We start from the raw sequence: 24702 nt of genomic DNA, 5'->3' as shown, positions 1-24702 counted from the left end.
AACGACTAAAGATCCTTCAGTTACTTTTACCTTGTAGAATAAGTTATGTGTGCCGAAAAGTGTGATTTTGATTTTTTTTCTCTCTCTCTCTCTCTCTTTTTAAGCATTTTCTTAAAGGCATACGTTTCCTCAAGTGAATAAATGTTCTCCAGTCAAAGCTTGATGTTCTTTTAAACTTAGCGTAAGATGATTTATTTATTTTAAGAACTTTCATGCATCTTTACCACAGGATGCTGACTAAATTTTCACACTTCTCTGGACTCTATTTCTTTTACAGACAATTGTGTAATGAGTAAAAAGTAAAAAGGTTTGTTTAATTATCTGTACACAACACACAACAAGGTAGGTTCAAAAGCTACAGCACGGTTAAGAAGTATTGCACTAGATGTTTGGTATCTAGATCAACTAAGATTCCTCATTTTTGTATAATAAAGTATGATGTTTTAGTATTTACTGAACAGGTTATTGTTAAAAAGAACATTTGTTCTCAATCAACTTACATGGTTATACAAAAGTAAAATGATTAATTATATATATATATATATATATATATATATATATATATATATATATATATATATATATGAGTTACTTTGGATTTACACTGAGCATAAATTCTTTAATACAGTTTGTGATCAGTGATAACCTTTTTATTTAACAATAATAACACTTTATTTGGAATCTAAACAATCTGCAGTCTAAGGAAAACAAAACAAATAAATCAATCAACTTCACGTCAGTTCAAAAGGCCAATAGGGAGATCCGCAAACACAAAAACAAATGAAATTATAATCATTTCAGTATGTTTTAGTCTCATAAAACACCCAATATGGTTCCAGTTAGTTATTGTTTTTGCCCATTAATTAACATTTTTGTTTTATTACACTTCACAAAAACGTTTCCTCAATTTCAGCTTTTTGGTATTTCGTTTAGTTTTAGTTAATTATAATAACCTTGAAACTCACATAGTTATCCGGGCTTAAAGCTGAAACAACATTCAAATCAAACTCCACACGTTTCCAGAAGTCTTGTAAAAGTTGCGTTTGCGTATTTTTAATTTTTTTTTTTTTAAATCGACCCCCATTTAAACTTTTGACAGATTGCGAGTTACTGCGTGCTCCGCCACCCTCCACAATTTCTGAGTTCCAGCTTATAAACAGCTGGAACGCTGCTTATAAGCGTATGGAAGGTGTTATAGAACCAACTTTGGGCGACTCTTTAAAAAGCTCTACCAGCAACATAAACGCACAGCCGGGGTATCACTCCACCATCCCTCAGCAGCCTGCAAGCAGCAGCTCCTTTCACAGTCCTGCTGCATGAGCGGAGGGAGGAGCGGTGGTGGCGAGGGGGGAGGGGGGGGTGAGCTGAAGGGATCTTAGCGAAATCACTAATGTACGTGATGATTAAGTGTAACTCAAATACCGAGTGTGTTGTTCGTAGGCCTGACAGCCCGTAATTTGCTGTATTATATTCTGCGGTTTTAATTGCACGCCACCAACGTGTCCCTCTGACACGTTATGAAGCGATGATGTACAATTATTTCGGGGCGGCAGGAGATCAGCGGAGTGACATTATAATCATCCTCATAGGGATCCCTCTCTTCATCTGCAACAGCCATTAATGTTTTAATAGGAGGAAAGAAGGAACGAAGAAAAAAAAAAAAAAACACATAAAAATAGTTCTCAGGGACTTCTAACCAGAATCTGTTTGAGGATTATAGAGAATCACGTCGGGTGGGGGCGGCGGAGGAGACGGAGAGGGTGTGTGGACAGACAATAGAGGGGCTGAGTTAAGTGACGGCTTTCTCTGGATAAGCAGCAAGCTAAGATGCTCCTCCGCTGTCACCGCCGGGGCCTCACGCTCCTCATACGGGCCCGGGCATTAAGGCACATTACAAGCGGATGAGCCACGCAGGGCGGAACTGATGGGCTATTCTGGGAACAAACCAGACAATCTCACACGACATAAAAACCCCTGACACGAGCCGGCCCCGGCCCGTTAACAGTCAAATCACACACACATGAAATCACCACTACATATACACATATATATATATATATATATATATATATATATATATATACACACACGCCCACCCCCACACACACTCTGCAACACCAAGTTAAGGAGAGGGAGAGGAACAAAACTTTTTTTGTAGCTTGGGGGAAACTTTTTTTTTGTGTGTTGGCAGAAAGATGTTGGTTTTAAACAGTTGTTCAAATTTCTCAAGTGACACTCGGGGGAACGGGAGAGTAGAGAAGGGGGGTGGGGGATTCGTGACCCATAATCATAAAACGCCGATCCACATGAGGACAATCGGCGTCCGAGGCGGATGCTGCTCCCGCTACCGGGGCCCGAGCCGAGATATTAAACCAATGCTTCAAAGCATTTAGACTGTTTATCCATAATTTAACACTTACAACAGCACTGGACGTCCGCTGCATCTTTAGGGAGGACAAGAGAGCGGGAGCTGGAAGTGCTGAATCCACGGCCTTTCTGCCAGATGATGGAGGAGAGGAAGAGGAGGCTCATTAAGTAGCCAAGCCCCACTGTGGACAAAAAAAAAAAAAAAAAAAAAAAAACACCAGGAGGAAACGCAAGATTCTGCCATCCTTTTTCTTTTTCTCTTAACCAATTAAATTTGAAGAATCTGATCTTGCATGCTAACAGCCAATTTGTGTTTTTCTGCTGGTTTTTTAGATCTAAAGAATTCTTTATAGGCAAATTAAGACAAATAAGGCTTTTCAAAAAGAAAAACAAAAGTAAGCAGATAGATATGTAGGACAGCGAGAGCATTCAGGGCCATGGGAAAGTATTCACACCCCTTCGATTTCCCAGAGTTAACACAGGTGCAAGCCTCATGGGGTTTCTCTCTATAAGCTCAGTCAGGTTAGACGGAGCATTTGTAAGCAACAGTATTCACATTTTACCCCAGATTCTCAGCTAGAGTTAAGCTTGAGACTTTGACTGGGCCATTTTAACACATGAATAGGAGTCGATCAAAACCATTCTGTTGTAGCTCTTCCCGGGAGTACGAGAAGCCTCAGACTTTCTCCTGGACAGGTTTAATATTCAGGTGTGATGATATCCGTGCGTCTCCCAGTTTTAAGCTACCCTCTGCAGGGACAAGGCGGTTCTTTCCTGCCGCTCTGCTTTTTGATGCTTTTCCACTCGTTCGCGCCACTTCTAAAGAGACTCGCATCATCACACAGTATGTGGTTATCCTTACAACATATGATAGGTCAGCGTACCACCTCTACATTTATGATCTCGCTGTAGAGATGCAGGCTGGTTAGGTAAACAGTTATTTTTACAGTGATAACTATGACTTTCTGGCGTTTCAAAAATGTTAATATGTACCCGGATCCTGTTGTCCGAACTATTTCTTACAAGTAGATTTGCTTTATTTTTCACATCACAAAAAAAACTAAATCTCACCAAGTACTTTTTTGTTTAGTTTCTAGTGCAAATGTTTTACTAAACTTGAATCAAGACAAAACTGCCTTACAAGTGACTTTTCAGCAAGATACAGCAGCTTGTTTTAAGTCAATAATTTCCTAATATTGATGAGAGAAGTACTAATTCGACTGGCAGATTATTTCACATCCAACATGGGAAAAATGTATTATCAAAGAAATATGACTGTGAGTGAAAACGTAGAACTTTTTCATCGGTAATAAGGAATTATTGATTCAAAACAAACTCCTGAATCTTGCTAGGTTTTGTCTTATTTTGAGATATTTGCACCATAAAACTAGATCAACAATACTTGTTATTCTTCGGGTTTTTTGTAGCGCACTTTTAATCAGTGCTGCAGGGTTAGGGTTCTGTCTAGCTGCATAAAAAACGCCAACTAAAGAGACGATACATGGAGCAATAAGCTGAGTTTTGTGATTCATTTTCGGCATGCTCAGATCTGAATTTACAAATTGGCCATTAAGATTAGAAAAGTTCATTTTGACAGCCATCATTGTCATGCAAAATCAAGGCAAACGCTTTCTGCTTAACATTACTTGTACACCTTCCTCCTAACATTTAGTCCTACGTTTTCTCCACAAAAAGATCAAACCTTTCCATCCGTTTGTTTCGGGCTATGTGTTTCTTTCTTTCTTTCTTTCCTTCCACAACTGTGAAACTATGTAGCTCCTCCAGAGTGACAGTGAGCCTCTTGGCTAAACTTTATAGGTTTGTTTTTATTATTATTATTATTATTATTTGTGCAGTATTTTAAAAATGTATCCATTTCCTTCCAGAAACTGAATTAGAATTATATTTCCAGATGTGGAAAAGTTTAATGGATGTGAATACTTTTGCAGGCTACAACAGAGAGAAGCAAATGAAACAATGAGACGGCAGCCAAATGCCCGTGAAGTGAATGGCGAACAGGACGCCGACTGCCGTAATCAGCTTTGATTGGCAGCGTGGTCAGGGGTTCTAATCTGTCTTGGCCCTGCATTTGCATTTCTTAATTAAATGCCAAAACAATATGATCTTTAACTATCAACAACTCCCCCCAGGTTCCCGGGAAGAGAAAAGCAGCGGCAGGCAGCTGCTAAAGCGAGGCGGACAGCCGAGGTGCCGCGCGTCCGTTCATTCAAAGAGTCAGAGGCGAGGTAATCCTCCAGTCTGGAAGTTTAACAAGGAAGACGTGGCGATCAATGGAAGAGCAGAAATCTTTTTTTTGTTGTTGTTGTTATTGTTCTCCCTCCTTTTCTTTGGGAAAAGGGGATAGGAAATGATCTGAGCTGAAACAAAATGACGATAAATGCTATGGAGGCAAAGGAAAGTTTATCAATGATTAATGAAAACCATAAACCAACACTGCATGGGGAAAAAAAAGGAGTCCAAAAACAAAGTGGTGAGTTAATTGACATGATGAAGTGTGATTGCGCCTAAAAATTCTCCCAAAAACATCAGTTTCCTGAAGTAAAACGCCTTCATTCCCTTCACTATGATCTCACTTTTTCTGGGTCACCCCCCACCCCAAAAAACTAAAACAAAACGGCTAATAACATCACACATTACACCTGATCCATTGCCACGCATTAGTACCATGCTTTACATTCAGATTAGGGACGTATCAAAGTGTGAAAAGTTTTGGGGGGATGAAAAATATTTAACAACAAAAAAAAAAAAGGCAAGGCCGGGTTATGTGTATGTATGGCTCTGGCCTTAATGAGGTTGTTGCTGGGAGTTTCTTTGTGTTTGCTGCTCTTTAGTCAAGCCGAGGGATGGCCTGGTGATCAGTCAGTCCTGAAAGCACACACAGGGCCGATTTGTCACCGGTGGCTGGCACTGGCAGCACGCGGCTCCTACAGCCGCATGATTTGTGAAACCTGGGGTTGTATTTAGTAGTCCCATTTAAAAGCATATTGGAGAACCGCTCCAGTCGTACGCGCATGTGTGTGTGCGCGCGCACGCGCTGTAAAGCGAGACGCTTGGTCAAAGCCCAACATGTTTGCTGCACTTGGGAGAAGCGGGTTTTCAGATGTGTGTTGGTGGTTGGGGTGTGTGTGCGTGTGTGTGTTGGGGGGTGGGGGGGGGATGTTCAGGGCTTGTGAAACATGAGCCTCTCCTCTCATTAAAGGAGATGCTGTGTTTAAAGCAAAGCTTGTTGGCTCCTGCTGTAATATGTTTGCGAACATCAGCGGGAGCAAATAAACACATTTGCTCTGCTCAACTTTGGAGGAACAAAAATAAAAAAGAAATAAGTAAATAAAAAAGAAATCTGCCTGCAACCAGACCGAATGACACCAGTTTACACACACACACACACACACGCCCACCCCCCCACACACCCAAAAAAATAAAATACATTTAAAAATCGCACAGAGAGAAACTAACGGCTCTCTTCCGACGTGTATGCTTTAGTGGAGTACGTCCCGGAGAACATGCACCTGCAGAAACTTCAGGAAAAAAAAAAAAAAAAAAAAGGTTGAAAATCCCACAATTTACTCTATTCCCCGGCTGCATGTTAAACAGCTTAACACGTTTATTTGAACATGGCAAAGCTGTGAGGAGGTCTATCACGGGAATGGAGGGAGCTGAGCACAACATATGGTCAACATGCAGGGGGTACGGCGTACCGCCAGAACAGCCGTACTCCTCAACTACTGGGTATTTATAGCCTTGTGGTAACCTACATAAACTTCCAATTAGGATTATTTGTACAGCTGGCTAAATAATCTCTCTCACCTTATGCTGAGAGGAAAGTTGATGCAGATGATTGTTTTTTCCCCCCCTTTCTTTTATAATAAAGAATCCCACATTATTTACGCATTTTCATGTTATTTTTGGACTGCCGATATTCAGACACGAAGCAATAAGTGCACACAGACATACATAATGTCAAGTGTTTCACTTCGTAGCTTAATCAGTTCAATTCTGTTGTTGGCGGTTTTAAACAGATTAAAATAATGACGAGGAGGAGGATTATTTTTGCACCGTTCAGAGTTCTTTGAGAACAGGAATTTGCTGATAAAGACTCCCAGCTCAAAACTTCATTTAAATCAGTGCCGTGTAAAAGCACGACGACCAGTGTTGTATAGTAACAAAGTACAAATACTTCACTACTTTACTTAAGTATAGTTTGGAGTACTTCATACTTTCCTCGAGTATGGAAATCTTTGATGACTTTCACTTTTACTTCACTACATTTCCGAACTTAATTGCGTACTTTTACTCCGATACATTTTCAATGTGTGGTTTAGTTACTCGTTACAAAAAAGCGCGAGAGAGAAACAAAGTGTTTTGACCCCACCTACTGATTAGCAAGTAGCAAGCAGGCTACCGAACAAAGTCCGTAGCCTGCTTGCCTGGGCTTGTTCATCATCTCCAATAGGATACACCTGTTTCGCTTCTCCCAGTGTTGGGGAAATTAGAAATCAGAACACCTTGCAGCGGGTGGGTGGGGAGGGTCGAACAGAGAAGAGTGCTGCCCGCACTGACGCGGCTCAGGGATTACGTGACACGCAGCGTCGTGCCCTATAATGCACTGTAAGCTATGTAATGTGTTTGAGGCAGTTGACCAAAATCCCGGACAATTTTCAAATTCCCCCCGGACATCTTTTTAGGTCTGAAAAGTAGGACATGTCCGGGAAAAAGAGGACGTCTGGTCACCCTAGTTCAATGGGGGACAGAAGCCATAGCGATAGCAATTTAGACTGAATTCAACGAATATAGGAAAGGCATGCGAGTTCAAAACCACAAACCATTAACATGTGCTACTCTTTAGAACTGGAACAATTTATTAGCAGGTTTCATTTTGCCTGCACTTGGTTGGGTACATTATTTTAAGTATTTGACAAGTTTACCAAAATATAAGAAATGTCATTCAAACTTGCCTTGTTTTACTCTTTACTTGTACTTTTCATTACATTACTTGAGTACATCCATTTTTACAGTACTTTCCATACTTAAGTACAAGAAGTTTCAGATACTTTAAGACTTTTACTCAAGTAACATTTCAGTCAGTGACTTCGACTTTTACCAAAGTCGTATTTTGGAGAGGTACTTGTACTTTTACTTGACTCTGAGTTTTCAGTACTTTATACAACACTGACGACGACACAGTCGGCGAATGTCATGAGCTTAAAGTAAAAGCTAGTCGCTTCACAAGACTCCTGACATATTTTGAGGAAACCTCGGAATTCCTGTTTTCTTGTTTTCACAATTGAAGCAGATTTCACAGATCTCAAACTGCGTATTTAATATAATTTCATCAGTTCACATGTGACTAGCCCGTGGGTTGAATGCTTAACCTACGGATTAGTCATTAGCACATTTAGAACCATATACACAAGTTTGATTGACAGCAATAAGACCCTCCTCCTGGCTCTGCTTGTTGTTTTTGATCGGGACGGGTTTCTTCAGACGTTAATAATGGCACTGGGAGGAGGTAGAGGAGCTCAAAATTTTCTCAGATTGTCCATGTTACAGTCATTGACATGGTGACGGTTTTAACAAATATGTACGAAACATATTTCGCAGACATTATCATTACTTGAGTTTCTTCAGAGACTCAGTTTCAGTTCATTTAACAAAGCTCGGATCAGGACCCAAATCGATACCTGTGATCAAATCGGGACATCTCTGGATTAAAGGAACACTATTTTCTGACGTTCATAAACCCGTTGGTTCCATTTCTCTCTCACGCTGGGTTGGCTTTTAAATTCACCTGAGACAAATACAATCTAGGCAGGCTATAATACAGATAATTTGTAGTTCACACTTCATAGAGCGGCGCTCGCGGAACAAATCCTGGCTTTTGATGATTTGTTTCCATCTCAAATTGACAAAACGGCCTACACTTTGGCAGCTGCTGCGGATACAGTTCCTCCTGAGACATTTCTGCAAGTTCTGCTTATGTATGTAAAAGCCTGTTCATTCGCCACCGCCGTCATCTGAGTGAAGGGCTTCTGAAGGAAGGAAGCTAACCAAGAAGTGTTTTAGCCACACGAAAACCGACTCTTGTCACTCACCCACAAATGTCACATTTGTACTCTCGCATCCCGAGATGCCTCTTCACGTGGTTCCGGGCGTCTCCCAGCTGAGCAGTGGCAAAGTTGCAGATCTTACACATGAAGGGCTTAGATCCTGCAAAGCAAATCAGACGCAACAATAAGAAAAAAAAAAAAAAGAACGAAAGATTTTTTTTTTTTAAAAAGACATATGTCTCTAATTCAGCACCAATAAAAACTAGAGTCCCACTTCAAGTGCCAAGCAGCTTTTCTTTCACTCTCCATCTATCCTTGTCACTCTCCTTCATCTCCTACCGACTCTTTCTTTGCCTGTGGATGTGTAAATTGGATTCCAAAGGTCAGGGCGAATACGTAAATCAATTCTGGGTGCACTCGCTACCTCCCATTCCATCATTAAAGCACTAATCACTCTGGCGGGCTTCTCAGGGAGGTTTCCTCCTAATTATTGTCATTAATAAGTCCGGAGGGCGGGGTAGCGTTTGAGAGAGTGGCAAAGCTTCTCTTCGCCATCCATCATTTAACCGCAGAGCAGTGAGGGCAGATGCCTGCACTATCTGTGTGATGCATGAACAGCCACCAGCTCAACTTAAAGGGAGCATTCTACAAAAAAAAAAAAAGTCACCTTCTGTGAATTCGAGGGGATACATTTGGATGTCTGATGTCAAGAAATTAGTCCGGTACGTTCCAAAAACATCTCCTTCAGTTAGAGTCTGCAGGGAAGTGTTTATCATTTATATGCAGTTGTGCTTGTAAGTTTGCGTAGCCCGGAAGAGTTTAAACTTTTCTGCTTTTCTACCAACATGACTCTGATCAAAAGCGTATCGTGAAAGAGAAGGCCCCTCCAGAACCTTCAGTTTCTCCTGCTGTAACCAATCGAAGGTCGAGAGCAAATCATTTTCCAGTAACCATCTTTGTTGTTAATTTTGACTCACTTCCCTGTAGTTTCTTAGGTCTCAAATGCTCCACCTCCATGTTTCACAGTAGGAATGTAGCATTGTTAATCATAGACCTTGTTGATTCATCTCAAACTGAAGCAATCATGGCCATAAAGTTCAGTCTTATTCCTCAACAAATTCTGAGGCTTGTCTTGTCACGTTGGTGTGTAGAAATAGCTGTTTCCTGGTTACTCGACCTTCCAGCGCAGTCTTTCTTCATGTGCATCTTAAAGTGGCTTGGAGTGGAGAGCCCTGTATGACATTTGAAGTTAATTTGTGGGGGATTTCTTTTCATCCTAAACAATTGATATTGCAGTTGTGGCTGAAACTTTAGTTTCTACCTGGCTGATGTTTAGTTTAAGAAGAATCCCCCATTTTCCTCTTCTTAATAAGAGGTTGAGCACCTCTGATTGACATTTTCAATCTCTTGGAAATAATTTTATATCTTTTTCAATCATTAAATGGTCATGCTACCGTCTATGAATTTCTCATATTTCTTAAACGGAGACCAAATCATTGGGAACTGGACATAACCTTTAGATTTAGGCATTTTTATGATTGTCACTACAATCTTACATACACTGAACTACAAAAATAAATAAACCGACATGAAACTACTGAAGAACAAGTGTATGAAATTGAAGTGGGGAGGGGCAAAATGGTGACGTGTGTGTATGAATTGGTGACAGGACGAATTGGCCCAGAGGTGACAAAAACTTCAGCCTGATTTAAACTTCTTAGTCCTCTTTACCGCATATAATGTGTGAAGCTTTCCATATTTTCATATAAAAACAATTCAACAATTTGTGAAATGAACTAGTCCCTCCTGCAACAAAGCTCTGGGTGACGCCCAGAACTGTGTGAAGACCTTGGTTGTGCAGGCCGGCAGGGACAATAAAGCTCTGTGTCGGAGGCTGGCACCACGCGCACAGCAGATGAACAAAACAAATCTTACATTATGAGGAGAAAATTAAAAAAAAAAAAAACACCAAAGGTTGTTGTAAAGAAATTTAGCGACGAGATATCTCTGCTGTTTTCATATTTCGGAGGATTTTTCTAATAACAAGGATGCGAGAACTATGTTGATATTCCGCTGAAGAACACTTTCTGTCCGGTTTTCTTCTTCACCTGAGCACACAATGCAGAAACCAGCTCAGTATCGCCCTCTAGCAGTCTATAGTGGATAAATGTAGACCTTTTAAGTGAAATGCTGAACTAAAAATAATCTGTAAATGGGTGGATGCATGTCTATAGGTATCTTCCAACACTGTAGGGTATTCTTATTCTATTATATGCATCAAAATGAAAACCTATACATAAGAGCTATGCCATTTGTATAGCTACAAATAGCCCTAATTACCATTTATTTAAGGTTAATTACACATACACAGTGAATAATTGAATGAATAAAACCCCGGTAAACAAGTCATGGTTTCTTCCACTTAATTTCTGTGTAAATCTTTGTTCATCATTTTATTCTTTTTGTGATTTATGTATTATTGTATGTTTTAATAAAGCCGTATCAATGGAGAATGTCTGTCTTAGCACCATTTTTTTACACTATAATAAGTTAAAACATGGTATGTTCTCACTGGATGTCCGTTATGCAAATCCACTAATGACCGTTGTATGAAATGGAGTGAAATGTAAATATTTGAAAACTGAGGAAATACACCATATCTCAAGATTGGTATATTTAGAAAAATAAAACGCCTAAATCGAACATTATTCTAATTTATTTTGTACCTACTCTTCATAGAGCCTCCCCAAAAAACATAAATTAAGCATATGCGTACGACAAAGTCAAATGTAGAATTTGTTAGCAGGCTGAGCCGAATTTAGGCTGGCATGACACAGTGCGACACTTCACTCTAAGTGGCAGCCGGGTATGATATCCACGCATGCATCTTTGAGCAAACCCTCACCCTCTGCCAGCGAATATCCCAAGACGTTCTATAATATTTATTCCAGGGGCAGCTGCTGATTTGATTAAGCACTTTGTGTAGATTACTAATTCGTTCATACACGGTTCACTTGCTGTGAGCTGGAAGTACGACACATCGAATTTTACGCCAGTAACGAAGATTGAAAGGCAAGCTTGTGCTAACAAGGTCCATAAACACAAGGGACAAGAGAAAGAGAGTGTGTGGAGGGGGGAAAGCGGTGGAGGGGGGGGCGGTGCACATGGCCAGCCTCTTCATTTCACATATCTCTGCAGTACACCACACATATTTACATAGGCATAAACACAGGAGCTAATAAAGACAGGGAAAAACTTATTACAGCCCCAATTGTAGCTGCAGACTTCACACCCAAACGCCGAGAAATCACACACAACAATACTGCCGTCGACACCTAATAAAAAACAAAACGACAGTCGCACAGGGTCACACCACACCCACCATCACACCTACATGCAGTTTCAGAGCCCCGCCTCACAGCCGAGCTTTATGTTCCCAAAACACATTGGCCACTGAGAAAACATAAAGAGACAATCGTCCTTTCTTCCCTTCTCACTCACACACTTTCAGACACATCCAACCTAAAGTTGAGAAGAGAGAGAGAGAGGCGTGTGGGGAGATGATTTGTCCAGATGGCTGGCTGAGCATGAAACATGGCAGAGTAGAAAGAGAGAGAGAGGGATGTACTGTCGCCTCCACCCCCCACAACCCTCTTCAAACATCTTATCACATTAATACTCCACCACTCTACTTAAACAGCCTCCCTGAAACTGAAATTGACCATCAATGCGGTGTCATGTTAAATTAATATTGCCATCCACACAGGGGCAATGTGGCTGCTTCACATCCCAGATGAGACAGAGAATGACTAATTCATTTCCTGAGAGGAGAGAGAAACCTCATGCAATGTTTCACCTCACATATCGTGATGTCTTAAGCTTTTTTTTTTTTTTACATGCCACACACTTTCTGCCATAGCCTTCAGCTTTCAGGTTTGGAGGAAAATAAGAATAAAAACATGTCAATTTCACATGAATAAATGACTTTGTGCTCATGTTTGTTCCATTTCTCTTTGACACATGAGATTGCAAGATACCCACATAAAGTTTATTTCAATCTCTTTTCCTTCCTTTCCATTATTTCAGCTTACAAATATCTTTTTTTTTCTTCCCCCACATAGAAATGAGTGGATCTGAATTTTGGCTCCAAGTCAGAGATATATTAAACATGATCCTTTATTGAAACGTTTCACCTGTCAGCACCAGAGTGTGAAAAGTGCACCCAGAGAAGCACTTCTGCCTGCGTGTCGCCACATAGTTCCGTGGCATCTGTGAAAGGTTTCTGTACACAAAGCCAAGAAATTGTACTTCTTGTTTTTTTTAAAACGTGGCAGCATTTTTGTAAAAAAAAAAAAAAAACACAACAAAAAAACGCATGAAGTATGTTAATACTGCACTTCCACAACTGACAAACATGACAATGGAAATTAAATAATGATGCAATGGAGCCTGAAATATTTTGACATGTGGAGGACTGCATGAGTAAACTGCAAAGCCGTCCTCCACTTCCCTTTATGCAACCTGGAAGCATGTTTTAACACATTCCCCCAGGCTGCTGAATGTTCCCTTTATATATATATATATATATATATATATATATATATATATTTTTTTTTTTTTTTTTTTTTAAATATAAAAATATATATATTTTTTTTTTCATCCAGCTTTCAGGCTTTGGTTTTACAAAAATTCAAAATAAACTGTGGCACATGACAGTAACTTTGACTAATAAACTACTATAACATGTATTATTTCTACATGTAATATATTTAGATATATTTAGATGGTAATAATATAGGCTTCGTAAGGTTCTGATTACAACAACTGAGTGTAAAAGAGGCACACCGGTTTTTTTGTGTTGCGTCACAGAAATATTGCAATAAATTTCTCAAAACAAAAGGAAGAGACTAATGGACCTCAACGACTCTAGTTCATTGTTGGGTACAATTTGCCTGTGGCTGCAGGTCCCAAGCTCTTCCACAGAGTTCAAATATTATATGCAAATATAAAACGCGACAAAAATCCTTCTGTTCGCAAAAAGGAACAGGTTTTGTGTCAACATGGATGAACATGTGTTGGTTCAAACAAAAGCATCTTTCAATGCATAAGCTGAAGCTGACTGTTATGCTGTTATAGTATAGTAGTAAAGGAAATGTAAGTGAGCTCTCTTTGAACTAACTGCTTTCTTACACAAACTTGAGGACAGAAGGCCAACATAGAAGAAGCTTGGCAGAGGGTATAGACCTGACAAGGGGGGGGGAAGAAAAGCTTTTAAGGTTGTTGTCTCCTGGAATGATCTAAAGACTGCAAAATGGTTGTAATTTTTCTTTTTTTAGACCTTTTGCCCCGTTTCAGTTTCTTGCCTGAGACAGTTCTCTAAAGAGCCAAGCTGACTTGTGGTTCCTTCTCGAGTTCCTGTGTGAGATTTGATCTGAAGTTTCTGAGTGACTCTTCGTCTACAGATTGCCATTTTGTCCCTTTTACTTTTATGAGGCCCTTTTCATTTACTTCCTATGAATAACCCATTTGTTCGTGTCCATGTGCCTGTGAGTACTAGTATACCTTTCTTTGCTGACAAGGATTTTCATGTATTATAACAGTCATAAAACGCTCAGATTTGGTGTATTATTTAATTGAATTGTATGTTAATATTAAAAGATATATTTCTTCCATTCATTTTGGCTCCTGATTTACCAAAAAACAAATTAAAGCGTTGGTTTTAGAGTGGCTCAGCCAAAGTCTAGAACTAAATTTAACATAACATCTGGGTTACTTGACAAGAAATGTCCCCACAGTCTGATACATTAGGAGAACTTTTGCAAGGATGCTGGTAGGCTCCTACTAAAAATGCTGGAAACAAACAATTAGCTTAAGTTTGTGACTGAGTTATTATGACTATGTATATTTTTCAATTTTTTAATTTTTTGGTTGGGTTTTTTTTTTCAGTTAAGTTGCACAGCAGATGTGGAAAATTCTAAACTTTGCAGAAAAGTTGAGAAAATGTTGTTTGGATGACTTTGTCTTTGTTGTAGCAATGCTTCATGGCAGTAAGTATACTGTTGGAAAGCCTGCTTATTTTCCTCTTAAATGGTGCCACATTTATTAGGCCATTTTTGATTTCGGTTTGATTGGATCGTTGATGTTTCAAGAAACATGGCATGTTTTCAATCTAACAGTTCATTTATGGAGCAAACAGAGGCACCTACTCATGCTGGTCACCAGCTTGGCCACACACTGCTGTGGGACACCGTCCTAATCTTCGAACAGCATTTGTTGCTTTTCAGCCAAAATAGTCATGTTGGTCACTTTGGCAAAAACATCTAGGGAGTGTTAGCGGTAGGTGTTGTTGCAACAAAGGGGAAAAAAAAAAAAGCCAAACAAAAGTTCCCTTACTTTATGGGCAAAGTACATGTGATTTTTTTTTAAAACATAAAAATCTGACATATTAATAGGAGTGTATATACTTTCAAGAGCCACTTTTAAAAAAAATATCCATACAAAGAAATTGCCATTGTATTGGGTGGTTGTTTTTTTATTAGCAATTCTAAATAGCAACCCAAATCCCACCCTGTGTGTTAACTTCCATGCCTTGCATGTGCGCACATTGCTTGAAGCCTCGGTCTGAGGTCAGACAGCTCGCTTTGGTGAAAAAGTGACCAATTTAGCTCGAAATGCTAATTCCAGCTCATTGGCAATACGCAAGCCATGTGTACGGGTTTCCTTAAAGGGACAAATTGACAAATCTGTGTGCAGCCTCCCACCACCGTTCCCTGATTTCACTGATTAATCAAGTGAATAAAAACTAGGTCTTAATTAAAAGGATCTGGACGTGCTCCCTGCTCAGAAACTGGCAGAACCCCACCGCGGCCCCCGCGAACACACTCTCAGAATGAATGGCCACACGTGGAAAGGTAAATAATTCACTGTAATGAGAGAATTTAGCAATAATAGCAACTGACATATGCTGTCAAAACGAGGAGAAATAAGGCTCGTCTTCGAAACGGAAAGCGCACATAAAAGTGGGGATTTAATCACCTAAGCAAGTCCACAGCTCTGTTGGATAAAAACAAAACAAACTGTTTATTTGAAACTTTAATGTGCCCTTGACTGGATGCCATCTTTTGGGACCTCAGTGTCACTACTTTCATTTTCTTAAGTAACACTAAGTAAGTGACGTCAAAACTCAAGAATTATGACACCGGGTAAAATTATGAATATGTGTAGGGTAACCATTAATATGAAAAGTGTAGAAGCTAAGCATTAATCATTGGGATTTAACCTCCAGTTTTCACAGCTTTAAGCCATTTGAGTTCAGCAGGAAGAAATCGGACTTTGGCACACGAGGAACCGTGATGTAGGATCTGTAAAATTAGATAAATTGTATTAATCTAGGACTACGGCATCATTTCCTCCAACACCACCTTAAATTTAAGAACATTGCACTGGAATAAAATGTGCGGATGCCCCTTGAATTCCTGGGCTGAATCAACACAAAATCAGTCTATAATTGTGAGACATAAGGCAAATATAATTTGATTTCCAAGTCTTGCCACAGATTCTCAATTGAATTTGGGTCTGGACCCACAAATTCTTAAATACATTTTGTTTGACAATGCTCTCAAGGCTGAAGTTATCCAAGTTGGTGGTGCACCTTTTCCTACCTAAAATACTTTTCTTCCGCTCAGCTTCCTATTAATATATTTGGATCCAGCATGCTGAACAACCAGCAATAATCTTTTATGGCGTACCCTCTTTGTGGAGGGTGTGCATGACAGTCTTCTGGACGTCTGTCCAGTCTATTGACTGAAAGACCACTGAGAGGGTCAAAAAACCTTTGACGGTGTTTTGAGTTAATTAGCTGACTAGGGTGTGACAACATGAGTTTCCAATATATTATTTATACACAATATTCTAATTTTCACAGGGAGTTTTCATTATCTGTATGCCATAAGCATCAAAACTACAAAACATAACAGGGTGATTTTTCGCCCTTGATGTTTATATAATTCATGAGTTTCACCCTCTGAAAGAAGCAACAAAAAATATTGACCTTTTTCATGATAATCCCGTGTTTTTACTTTAGCTAGGCAGTTATACATAAGGTAAAATCAACAGTCAAGACAAACTTGGATAAATAGTCATCAGGTTAGCTGGTCAGCTAAAATACCCACTCAGGCCATCCACTGTCTCCAAGTGGAAACCTTCCTTACTTTATCTGACTCTAAAAGGAGGCTTCACACGCCCACAAAGACACATGTACACACACACAGTAAACACAGAGCACGGACTTCAATTAAAGTCCCATTAAAGTTTAGCCTGAAAGGGGGGATGGACTATGGGAGGAAGAGAGGGGCGTTTATTGATGGCGCCCTCACATCTCGTTCCTGCATTAAGTTGATTTTAAAAGCAATTAATACACACGGTCAGGGAAAAGTAATGGAGCGCCCCGTGTTCTTAACCTGCCGGACGTCTCCCAGCCGAAACCCTGACCAATGCAGCCCTGCTTTGCATTATAAATGACAAGATAAATCCTAATGGATTGAGGATAATCAGGTAGCCATGAAGGCTGACATACACACACGCACGCTCGCCAGGCATACAACCCCTCTCTCTCTCACACACACACACACACACACATATATATATGCGCAAACATGGACATACAGACACCAGGGAAATTAAAGGCTTTGAATATGTCTGCATTGATTATTTTAAATTATTAGCCCACCTCTCTTTGGACCTCCAATGCTTTTAGCCTAAGCTTTAACACATTTACAGAGACTTATTGACTATAATTACAACTGAGTCTTGGTAATGGACACATCAATTATGAGTCGCACATGTCTCTGACCAAGCGTTGCTCAGGAAATCCCAATCTGGGGTCCATTAGCGTCTCTCCTGTTGGTTTGAAGCTCAATCAGTCTCTACCTTCACCTCTACAAAAAGAAGAACTACTACCTGGCTGAAGTAGATAGTGGCCTTAACAATAGCCTAAGCGGCCACTGAAGGAGTCTGTTTCGTCCTATTTCATGCTGTTGCATCTAAAAAACAAAGGCCTAATCGCTAGACACTCACTAAAGGAAATTATTGTTTTGACATATTCAGGAAAACGTGTTACATTTAAGTGCTCACCAGACTTCCAAAGAGCAGCGTATGTAATCTGTATCAGTTACAAGAGGTTTTAATAATGTATGCAGCTGCAAAGTAGTGAATTTGTAATAATGCATATGTAATGATGTTTTCAAATCAAGCAGCTAAACTATGTGGTACTACTAATAATGATATGCATGTTTTCACAACATGTTCAAAGTAGGAGAGCGAGTTGAAGATTCAGTGAGTGAGTGTGCAAAGGCGAGCTCACATACCGGTGTGTGTGCGAATGTGTGCCAGGAAGGCCATGGAGTTGCTGCTCTTGCACACCTTGCCACAGTATTTGCATACACTGCCCTGGTTCTCCTCGCGCTCGCGGTTGATCTGCTCCGTGTCCTCCAGCACATACTTGTTGACCTCCCGTAGGAGCTCCTCGTGTTTCTCCTTGATGTGGACAAACAGGTCCTGCTCCGTCTCGAAGCGGTCGGTGCATTTCACGCACTTGAAGCTCGCGCCCCCCTCGGGCAGCTCCTCCACGCTGTTCTGCTCGTTGCGGAGATGGGCGGCGCTGGAGAGGTGTTGGTGCAGGTTGCTCTCGGTGTAGAAGGACTTGCCGCACACCAGGCAGTGGAAGTGCCTTTCTTTGGACGGGTGCTTCATTGAGATGTGGACATTGAGGCCACTGAGGCCGTCCGCCATGAAGCCACAGTCCTCGCAGCGTATGCGAGAGTTGCTGCCTTTGGCTTCATCCCTAACCTTCACCTCCTTGGGTTTGAGCTTTCTCACATATGTGGAGCTGGGGGACATAACGCTAGATATTGGCCCTCCAGTCAAAGATATGACAGGGGCCTCTCCTTCCAGTGCCATACTCTCTGCCAATGTTACCTCCTGCTCTGCAAGGGCCTTGAAGGAAACAATACTGGCATCAAACGGGGGAGCTTTGGACATTTGCATATCAACAACCGCTACATCTTCCTTTGAAGTCTCCTCTCCTGCTTGTGTACACTCTAAATTCTGATTCTCTTCATGTGCAGACTCATCTAGTGGAAGCTGAAGTTCAGCTGAAGCCTGCTGCACAGTCTTCTCAGCTGTCTGGTTGGTTGACTGTGGTTCATTGTCAGTCGATGATGTATTAGTTGTCACTTGCATTTCATCTTCATCTCCAGTTCCACCAACCACAACACGAACAATCTCTGTAGTGACAGATGGCGCAGCTGGATCTTGCATTTCCACACACGGGCTGTCAATGTAACAAGATCCCGACCAATCTGAGGAGTTTGGATGTTCACAGCCAGTGCTGGAGTTCTGCCCAGGAGGCTCATTGATCTCTGTCCCTTTTAAAGGATGTTCTGAAGCTCTTTGTTCTTTGCTCTTTTGATGTTCCAGGTATTTCTGACTCTTTTGCTTATGCTTCTCTGTGCTAGCATGACGATACATTTCCCTACTAGTAACGGCATAGTAGCTGCATGCTAGACAGATGTACTCAAAATCTTTGGTGTGCTTTCTCTTGACATGGAGATGGAGGGATGGGATTGACTGGGCAACAAAATCACAAAGACTGCAAGCATTAACAGAGTCATACTTGCTTTTTTGCTGGCTTGTGTCAGACTCAGTTTGGTCTTCATCTTTGCGTTCTTCGAGTAGTTCCCCATCCTGTTCTTGCTTTGCGTCAGTAGGCTGTGTGGCAGTAGCTGGTGCGCTGGTTGGCTCCAGCAACGGCGCACTGGAGTCGGCCCTCGCCGGGCTCTTACTTGAACTCTCCTGTGCTCTTTTCACATGCTTCTTAGTAAAACAGTGACGATCCATATCTCCCTTGGTAACACAGCTGTAGTTGCACAAAGTGCAGCTGTAGCCATAATCTTTGCTGTGTTTGCGGCGAACATGAACACTGAGATTAGTGGCATTGGACACAACCAAGCCACAGTATCCACAAGTAGTAGAAGACCCTTGTTTTGGTCTTCCTCTTTTCTTTCTTGGAGGTTCAAGCTCTTCATCTTCTTCCTCAGTCAACACAGACTCGGCTGCCTCTGACAGCTCATCAGTTTTCTGTTGTTCTTCGGTCAAAGTAGTCCCCTCATCTCCAGGAACCACTTGATCGAGGTGACCCCCAACTGCATCATCTCCCACACAGTCTCTGCTAACCTTCTCAACGCACTGTTCAAATGAAGAAGCTTCTGAGCTTTTCTTTACTTTCTGTTGCTCCAAATGGCCATCCGACGACAGGTGAGAACTCATCCACTCTGAAGTCGCGGCAAAGAAGTTGCAGACTTTGCAGCGGAACCACTCTAGGGCGGGGTGTTTATCGCGAGCGTGCCTTTCCAGCACTGCAGTGCTGCCCACCCTGAAATCACAGATTGGACATTTCAGCTGGAACCTGCTGAGAACACGCTTTGGTGCCACTTTTGACGGTGAAGCCTTTTCAGTGCTGCAGCTCTCCGCGGCTTCCTCCGATTCGCCCACGTTCTCCTCCGCCTCAACTAAAAAGACACAGAGAGATATCCTTCTTTTTAGTCTTTCTCAACAAGTACAGAGAAACACCATCGTCATCACTAGCAAACATTAATATTTAATTCACTTAAAAATGTAATTCACCTGTATGGTTGCGGATGTAAATATTTTCATGGATGAAATGTCAACTGTGAACAGGAGATAAGGGAATACTCACAAGTTAAAGGGACATCTTTGGCATGGTATCTCTGAATGTGGACATCAAGAGGAGCCTTGTCCCTAAATTCATGTCCACAGTAGTTGCAGGAATAAATAATCTTTGGTTTTGGGGTTCGCTTGCTGACCCTTCTCTCCTGAGCCGTGTTAGTCTCTTCTTGGTCTAAATCTGGACTCTGGTTTTGTTCACCATCGTCTTCCTCGGTTTTTATGGTGGCTTGCTCTTGGACTCCACTAGCATTAAGATTATTTACCTTTTCTTCATGAGGTCGAGGATTTTTTCCAATGACTTTCCCATGTTTTCTTGTATAATGAGTTTTCAGTGATCTCGGGTACATGGTTGAGAACCCACAAACTTTGCAAACGTTCTCCCCGGCCTCGCATCCACCGTCTGGCAATGGCCTCTCGGCACGTTCTTCCTCTGCCTTATCGAGTTCACCAGTGCTACCAGGGGAGACCCCTGTGGTTTTCTCCATCTCCATATTGTCTGCCTGCACCCTCACAAAGTCGTTTTCAGCTGATTTGCTCTCAGCATCCCCCTCTCCTAATTCCAGGTTTTTTTCCATATCATTTCCTGTTATAGTTTTGCACAAATGTGAAATCCAGGGGTATCATCAAAACCACATCAAAATCCTGAGGGCGAAAAAAAAAAAAGAAATACAACATATTTATATGCGGCATGTCCAAGTGTCTAGAATATATTACTGCATAACAGCTAATACCAACTCCAAGATCGGATGTAGCTCTCAGAATGAATTTGTATGTAGGTCATAATGTCCTATGACAATTGACCCTCTCATTTCAGAAATGACACGTCTTTCTTTTAATAAGATCAATGTGAATTTTTTTTTCCATATTTCAGAATTACCATGAATTACATATTAATATCCTATAAAAAAAACATTACTTTCATTTAAATATCCCATTTTTGACTACTGTTTTGCATGTACAATTTTGGAAAAAAAAAACCTCACATTCCTTTTGGCATTTTTATTTAAAAATCTAATCTTTGTGGCCCATGACTACTGTCATCTTTACAATTTTGGCCTGCATGGCAAAATGTTTGGACACCACGGCCCAAGATTATGTCAAGAGGTAAATCCAGTTCAACTCCGTCTGGTTAAACATGAGTAAATGTCGCCATCTAGTGTTAATAGACACGAGCTGTTACTAAAAGCATGGTAACATAACAGGTAGTTTCTAAGAATTAAAAGGTTTCATTACATCGCTATCATTATTATCCGAGTGACATCTAAGTAACAAATGCACTTGCTTCATCTTTTTTCAACTTTATCTCAGATTGAAACATTTAGGTAAAGTCTGGTTTGTTGGAGTAAATATGATTGGTAAATTTGATTGAAGAATATTCAACATCACGTTATTTTAAAATAAAATAAAAAAAAGATTTACAGACCATAATAATTAAAAGCAAACATACAATCTTAATGATTGTTGTTACTTATGAAAAGATATTTAAAGGCAGGTTTTTATTTGGCTCTTAATTGAGTTATATTAATGATATAAATATTATAAATTCAATTATATCGTATTTTATAACCAGTTTATTTTAGGGGGGTGTAGGAGACGCTGAGGGAATTTATCCCCTGAAATGTTTGTTTTTAATTCCTATATAGTCAGACTGGATGGGTGGATTAAGAGTATCCGTGAAAATCAGTTTGCAAATCTTGACCCCAGTTTGGATCTATGTCTGTACTTTGACTAAGCCATCCTAGACACATGTGTTTTGATCTAGCTCTGGCTGGATGGTTAGTGTCGTTCTCCTGCTGAGAGATGAGCCTCTGCCACAGTCTCAGCCAGGTTTTCAAACAGGTTTTTCTTACACAACTAGCTACATTGACCTTCCCATCAGACTTCTTAAGATTCTCCCAACAGAGCTGTGGATTTCTGCAGCTACCTACAGAGTTATCTTCTCAGATTAATGCACACCTTACCTGGCCTGTCAGTTAAATAAATAGTCAGTGGTTTTGTCTCAGTAGGTTTGAAGTTATGCCATACTCTTTCCATTTTTGCAAACATGACATGTTTTATAACTTCTCTGCCGTGCTCCTTGGTCTCCATGATGCTGTCTGTTCACCAGTTGTCTCTAACAAAACTCCGAGAATCATACTAAGATTAAATTACACTGAAGTGGACTATGTTTACTTATTAGTTGACTGGTTGCAGAGGCAGTGGCGCAGTGGGTAGCACTGTTGCCTTGCAGCAAGAAGGTCTTATGTTCGATTCCCGGGCCGGGAACAGAGCTATGGGATCTGTAGCGGGATTTGAACGACATGACTCTGTGGCTCAATGAGCAGGCTGTTTCCCTACAGCCTGCCAGCTGGGAACGCAAAGGTGAGGGTGTTTTTTGTAGGCAGGGCCGGTGAGGGTACTCTGGCTTCCTCCCACAGTTCAAAAAATTTGACTGTTAATTGGTCTTTCTAAATTCTCGTGAGTGTGTGTGCATGGTTGTTTGTCCTGTCTGTCTGTCTGTCCTGCGACTGGTGACCTGTCCAAGGGTGAACCCTGCCTCTCGTCCAAAACGTTCACTGGAGCTAGACACCACCAGAAAATGGATGGTTGCAGTGGGTTTTAATCAGAAGTAAATAGGGCTGAACATAATTCAGCTATGTGCTACTTTGTGTTAGCATTTTCCATCCAATTCTTTCACCTTAAAGTTTTTGGTGGTGAATATTTAGGGAACTGTAACTGCACAGTTCAAATAGCACTTCAATGGGCATATGTATGTATCCTACTAAGGTTAATGTGTAATTGTTCACTTTTGTATGTATTTTCAAACCTTGGCAAAGCTTTCACTATTTTGTCCACAATTTAGGTTCTGTATCCATGTCAAAATACATCAGGTATGGACAGAAAACATGATTTTCTCTAACTGTCGCATGCTATTTTAACAAGCCAAAGACTGGGGATTTACCTTTTATCTACTTATGTTTCAATTTCATTTCCTAATTTAACTTCTATATTTCCACTTTCTAAAGTGACCATCCAGCTGTTTTTTTTCCCTAATTGCTAACATTACACAAATGGCTGACAATGTTTGTGCTGCTGTCTTTACACATTTTCTCAACATGCAGTTGCGCTACTCTACTGACAGCAAAATGGTGGGCTTACAAAAAGACTGGCCACAAATGTACATCTGATCAACTCACAGTGACAATATAAATTGCTACATTTCAAATGAGTCCGCTTGTGTTTATGAATTAAATTAAACTAATGCAACGTTTTTGTATCCACAAATTTTAGAAAAACCTATAAAACATAGCTTAAACATTTCAAGAAAGGTGCAAAGTATAAACCACAGGAGGCATTATTTTATTTTGACAATGAAACATCAGCTCCATCCACTGTGCGTGTGGAATTAAAGTGGAGGCAACAAATCTTTAACAAAATCTTATAAAACTCCTAGTTAAAGTACATTTCCTGACGCCTGTCTGGCTAATATTTGAGAAGACCAAATGTCCAAACAGACAGTGAAAGGTGTCGTTTTAGAACGATAGCTGCTATGAGAGGAGATGCAGATATAGACTCACGCAACATCTTACGTCCTTAATATTTTACAAAACTACTTAAAAGCACAGCCACGTTGTTCATTTTGGCGGCTGACTACATTAAGTTTGACTTTTTGCTTCCTAACTAGCCCGGCAACATTAACTGAAAGTCGTGTTAAAGTTAGCCACAGATGATTATAAAGCACGCTAAAACGGCTACACCAGAGAAAAACTATTAAAAAAACATTCCGCAAGTTGAGCCACTTTTGGAAAAACCCATATATTTGAGGGTTCAGTAGTTTATGTCCCCGTGTCAGAGTAAAATTATGTAGCATTGCTGAAGCTGGAGTCTGCTGCTAACTTGCTAACTAGCAACACGTTCCTCTACTGTACTTTCACAGACTCACAGCGCGTCCAATGAAATGCCTTCCTCGGCTACGTCAGCCAATCATAGCGGGGTTAAGGCGGGTCTAACAAGCTCGAACGTTTGGAAAACGACGGCAGCACAGAGGCCCAAAAAGGAGGCTAACGTCGACCTCTGAATTAGTCACCCATATAGTCTGAACAGCACGTTAAAACACCTTCTATACATAAAGGTCGCCAATTTAAACGCAGCTTGAGTAAAAATATGGACTCAATTTCATAAATCAAGCGGACTTACCCCTTGTTAGGTGAGTGTTTCCAGGGTGCGCGCTTTTTTGCTGCTAGACACAAATGGCGTACCGTAGCGTGAGCGGTGCGTCACAGAATTACTGGCGGCCTTGTTGTCCCCGGGTTTTTTCTACATCAGCTGGTAGACCACATGATGCATTTTAGTACCGTGGGAATATTGAATAAAGATGCCCGTTAAAACCTCTTAAAACAATTTAGCGTAAAAAGGACTTTGCATTTTGCCTTTTAAATACATTGATAGTGAATAACTGATGGATAATAAAAGCTGAAAACGTATTGGAAAAGAAAGGAAAAATATGAACTCATTACTCATTTTGAATTTGCCAATTTTTCAA

At 40.6% G+C, this 24702-nt stretch overlaps 1 protein-coding gene across 1 annotated transcript in view; it reads right to left on the bottom strand.

The window, feature by feature from the left end:
- The window catches only part of znf407 (zinc finger protein 407), a 198965-nt gene extending 174529 nt beyond the window's left edge, over positions 1 to 24436 (bottom strand). Inside the window, exons 1-4 of the mRNA XM_023331438.1 lie at positions 24357 to 24436; positions 20191 to 20822; positions 17801 to 20002; positions 8481 to 8595 (exon numbers count right to left, since the gene is read on the bottom strand). Coding sequence (XP_023187206.1) covers positions 8481 to 8595; positions 17801 to 20002; positions 20191 to 20755 — 2882 coding nt within the window. The 5' untranslated portion in view covers positions 20756 to 20822; positions 24357 to 24436. The remainder of the gene's footprint in view (positions 1 to 8480; positions 8596 to 17800; positions 20003 to 20190; positions 20823 to 24356) is intronic.
- Between the last annotated feature and the right edge of the window lie 266 nt (positions 24437 to 24702).

The sequence above is a fragment of the Xiphophorus maculatus genome, chromosome 3, assembly GCF_002775205.1.
Source record: "Xiphophorus maculatus strain JP 163 A chromosome 3, X_maculatus-5.0-male, whole genome shotgun sequence".
NCBI lineage: Eukaryota > Metazoa > Chordata > Actinopteri > Cyprinodontiformes > Poeciliidae > Xiphophorus > Xiphophorus maculatus.
The sequence above is the reverse complement of the archived record's forward strand: the minus strand, read 5'-3'. Positions and strand labels throughout refer to the sequence as shown.